Genomic DNA, 5,000 nt, shown 5'->3' with positions numbered 1-5,000 from the left:
CTCTCTCTCTCTCTCTCTCTCTCTCTCTCTCTCTCTCTCACCTCGGGCACCACACTGGCGGAGGTGTGTTTGAGGAAGATGTCAGAGGTAGGAGTCCTGCCGTTAGTGGGGATGATTCTGGCAGGCACCTCCGTCAGGCCCTCGTTGTTCACTTCTGTGGGTATCTTCGTCTGCACTGTCAAGATAAACGTGTAGTTCCTCCGAGATGTCAGCCGCTCCCTCAGGTACACCAGGCCGTAGTCGTCCTTTGATTCTATGGATATCACGCTCTGGTCCTCCCCTGTGGTAGTGTGGTACAGGTGTGGTACAGGTGTGGTAAAAGTGTGGTACAGGTGATCAAATGTTTTATTCTACTACTACTACTACTACTACTACTACTACTACTACTACTACTACTACACCATTACTACTAATGTACTATTTCTACTACTACTACTACTACTACTACTACTACTACTACTGCAGTGTGTCAACAAATATATCTTTCTCTCCCTCTCTCTTTTTTTTTCTCCTCTCCTTCCCTCCTTCTATAATTTCCTTTACTTTTTCCTTCCTGTCTTCTCCCTTCCTTCCTTCCTCCTCCTCCTCCTCCTCCTCCTCCTCCTCCTCTTTCTGCCATTGTTAACTTAATTCATACAGTGTAATAATTCAATAAGCCTAAGTTATTCCAAACCTAACTTAGCCTAACCTAACCTAACCTAACCTACCTAACCTAACTTAACCTAACCCTATCTAACTAAACCTAACTTAATCTAACCCTATCTAACTTAACCGAACCCAACTTAACTAATATTAATGTGATTTAACTTAATGAAATTTAATCTAACATTATTTACGAGAGAGAGAGAGAGAGAGAGAGAGAGAGAGAGAGAGAGAGAGAGAGAGAGAGAGAGAGAGAGAGAGAGAGAGGAGTGTGTATTGAGACTGAATATTTCATTAAAATTGCCGTGTGTGTGTGTGTGTGTGTGTGTGTGTGTGTGTGTGTGTAGAGATGTGTGTGTCTATAGCTAGGTACGTACACACACACACACACACACACACACACACACACACACACACACACACACACACACACACACACACACACGGAAGAAGGTGCAGTGAAGGAGAAAAACAATCCATTTCTAAACATAAACAAATGACGTAACAAGATGGCTGCCGAAGGAGGAGGAGGAGGAGGAGGAGGAGGAGGAGGAGGAGGAGGAGGAGGAGGAGGAGGAGGAGGAGGAGGAGGAGAGGAGAAGAAGAAGAAGAAGAAGAAGAAGAAGAAGAAGAAGAAGAAGAAGAAGAAGAAGAAAAAAAAAAATAAACAAAATAAAAATAAGATAAAATAATGAGAAGAAAAGAGGAGGAGGAGGAAGAGAAGAAACACAAAGAAACACAAAGAAAAACACAAAACCCAAATCCTACTTTTTATCACAACCCAACACAATGATACAAAATACTCAGAGGGATACAAAAGCTCACCACTTCCTCCCCACCCACCCAGAGCAGAGTAAGAAGACATGATAGCACAGTAGAAGGCTTCCTCCCCACCCACACTCACGCCAGCCAAGGAGGAAAGAGAATAAAGAGATAATTTTAAGTGTTATTTCAAAAGAGGGAGGATAGAACAGCAGAAGGCAAGGAAGCTTTCTCCCCACCAACTGACGGAAGAAGAAGTGGAGGAGGAGGAGGAGGAGGAGGAGGAGGAGGAGGAGGAGGAGGAGGAGGAGGAGGAGGAGGAGGAGGAGGAGGAGGAGGAGGAGGAGGAGGAGGAATAAAGAAGATGGATAACTTGCTAAATTAAATATGAAAAGGAGGAGGAGGAGGAGGAGGAGGAGGAGGAGTAGGAGAAGGAGGAGGAGGAGGAGGAGGAGGAGGAGGAGGAGGAGGAGGAGGAGGAGGAGGAGGAGGAGGAGAAGGAGAAGGAGAAGGAGAAGGAGGAGAAGGAGGAGGAGGAGGGGGGGGGAGGGTGCAAAACACAAACTCACAAACACACACACACACACACACACACACACACACACACACACACACACACACACACACACACACACACACACACACCTTCCCTAACGAGCGATAACTAAGAAGCACCTTTCCTCACGCCGAGTACTGAACAAAAGGCGAGAAGAGTATACAAAGGAGGAGGAGGAGGAGGAGGAGAAGCAGGAGGAGGAGGAAGAGGAGGAGGAGGAGGAGGAGGAGGAGGAGGAGGAGGAGGAGGAGGAGGAGGAGGAGGAGGAGGAGGAGGAGGAGGAGGAGGAGGAGGAGGAGGAGGAGGAGGAGGAACAAAAGGAAGAGGAAGAGTAAGAGGAGGAGGGAAGAAAATTAAACACTATAACTAATTTAACATGAAGAGGAGGAAGAATACAAAGGAATACAAAGGAAGACCAAACATGTAACCAAACCTTACCTAACCAACCAAACTAACCTTACCAAACGTAGAACAAACTAACCTAATCTAACCTTCAACTAACCTAACTTTACCAAACCCAGCTAAACCTAACCTATCCTAACTTTACCAAACGTAGCTAAATCTAACCTAACCTAACCTAACCTAACTAACCTTACCAAACGTAGCCTAACCTAACGTAATCTGAGGCAACAAAACTCAGTCTAACCTAACCTAACCTAAGCTAACCTAACTTAACTTTTACCAAACCTTGCCAAACCTAAACTAACCAAATTTAACCTAACCTAACCTAACCTAAACTAACCCAATCTAACCTAACCTAACCTAAGCTTACCAAACCTAGCCATACCTAAACTAAACTAGCCAAACTTGAACTAACCTAACCTGATCAAGTTGACTCTAACCTCAGGTCACCTCAGCACACCTCAGCTCCCCGTGTCCTGAGGTGTGCCGCCCCTGCACTCACCGCTGGCACTGAAGAGGAGCGGCACCCTGGTGTCAGTGTAGGAGGCACGCAGTTGGTAGATCAGCTCACCAACCTCCGTGGTCTCCGGCAGCCTCAGTGCTGACATCCTCGCTGACTCATAGAAGATGGGCACCGCACACACCGGACGCTGCAACACCACCGCCACCACCACCACACCCACCAACGCCACCCACCCCACCCGCCCCCGCCGTCCCCCATCGGTAGCCGCGGGGGGCGGTGTGGGCGGGTGTGGCGGGTGGCCTGCTGCTCGTCGGGGCATCAGGAGGTGGTGTGTATGCAGCAGTCACCCCCACGCACGCCTGCTGCACGGGCGCAACAAACACGTGGGTTAGCTGGTGTGGCGGGACAAGGACACCAACACAAACACTCACCATGAAGGAACACATCATTACACAACATGGACCTTACATTCACCGCAAACACACACAACAGAAAGGACAGTGAGTGCAGACGACAATTTCCACACAAATCGTGATCAAAACATAAAGTAAAACATTCCGCCCTTCCCTCGACGCTTGTCTTAATGTGTGACCATGTTTCCTGAGGCCGCGGTGACCTGCAGGCGTGTGTGCAGCCCCCCGTGACGCCCTGCAGTGGTGCACGGCTGCCTCGCCTCCCTCTGCACCACACATGCCTGCTGGCTGGTGGCGTGGTGGCGTGGTGGTGCAGACGGTGTGGCGCGGCTGAGGCATCCCTTCATTGGGTGGCAGGGATTCGCGCCAGGGTTAAGGTGAGGAGCAGTGGCTGGCCACGGCAGAGCCTCAGGTCCTGGCTTAACAAGCGTTGCTTGTCATTCCCTGCACTGTGGCAGGGGCGCCGCCAGGCATGAGTGTGGCACGGCCATGCATGTACAACAAATGCTGGAGACAGTCTTCCAGAACAGAACAGAGGCATGCTGGCCTGTATTTGTCACAACCTCGGAGAGGAAGCACAGGGCGTCTGGTGCAGCATAGCCCATCCCTGCAGGAGATGTGTGGTGTTGGCAGAGCCGCCACGGAGGTGCTGCCAGCTGGCCAGTGGCACAGTGATTAGACATGCCCTGCATGCTGACAAGCCTCTCCATAATGAGAGCCTTTCCTCTGCCTTCATCTGACCGCGAGGCGAGGCGAGGCGAGGCCAGCCACGCCGCGACATGACTCAGCCAAACACAACACACTGCGTGTTGTTATTTCGAGTCCTCACGTGTTGAATGCGCCATTCGCCACTCCTGCCCCTTACTATTCCTTGCATCACTCCAAAGTTGAGTCCCTGTCTACAAAGATCCTGCCTGGCGTCTGAGGCAGCACGTGTAGCCACCCACCCGCCCAACACACTCACTCCCTCACACACCACACACCACACACCACCACCACACATCACCATCACAGGAAACTATTGCACCACCACCACTGCAACAAACAAACTGAACCTGAACCAAAACACCGCACGTCACCAAGTATTGTCACCATGGCAGAGCCACGCATTTTTTAATCTATCATTTATCTATTTTCATTTATTTATTTCATCATTATTTATTGTTTGGACTTTGTTTGCGGTGACTACTTTGATAGGGAAGGGAACACAAACAAAGGTGTGCAGAGATGCAGAGAATGTGGCTTAGTCTGGTGGCATAGCTAGGGGCACAAACCACGAAGCTTTATAAAAACACAAAAAAACAGTTACTTAAAATACAAAGAAAAGACAGAAAAAGTTAGTTATACAGAAAGATAGAGAGAAAGAAACACTCTATCACTCAATAAAAAGAAAATGATAACAGAACACGGAAACTTCAGAGTGATAACAAACACACAAACAGAATAGAAAATGAAGGAAGATAGTAAATACTCGTAGAAGGAAGAGGAAATAGTGAGAAAACGAGACTATATCATATAACGAAAGAGGCAAAGAGGAGGAAGAGGAAGAGGAGGAGGAGGAGGAGGAGGAAAAGGATGGACGAAAGGGTGGATGGATAGATGGATGGATGGATGGATGGAAGGAAGGAAGGAAGGAAGGAAGGATATATATAAAGAAGGAAGGAAGGAAGATAAGAAAAAGAAAAAAAGAAAAAAGGAAAGAAAGGAAGGAAGGAAAGATAGAAAAATGGAAAGAAGGAAAGAAAGAAAAAGAAAAAAGAAA

General features: G+C 48.1%; 1 protein-coding gene across 1 annotated transcript in view; it reads right to left on the bottom strand.

Annotated features, from left to right (window-relative positions):
* Window positions 1-5,000, bottom strand: part of LOC123509552 (cadherin-86C-like) — a 77,185-nt gene that overhangs the window by 38,430 nt on the left and 33,755 nt on the right. Inside the window, 2 exon segments of the mRNA XM_045263923.1 lie at window positions 42-280; window positions 2,865-3,187. Of these exon segments, the coding sequence (XP_045119858.1) occupies window positions 42-280; window positions 2,865-3,144 (519 nt within the window). The 5' untranslated portion in view covers window positions 3,145-3,187.

Source organism: Portunus trituberculatus, chromosome 3, assembly GCF_017591435.1.
Source record: "Portunus trituberculatus isolate SZX2019 chromosome 3, ASM1759143v1, whole genome shotgun sequence".
NCBI classification, from domain to species: domain Eukaryota; kingdom Metazoa; phylum Arthropoda; class Malacostraca; order Decapoda; family Portunidae; genus Portunus; species Portunus trituberculatus.
Note: the sequence above shows the minus strand (reverse complement) of the source record. Positions and strands in the feature narration are given on the sequence as shown.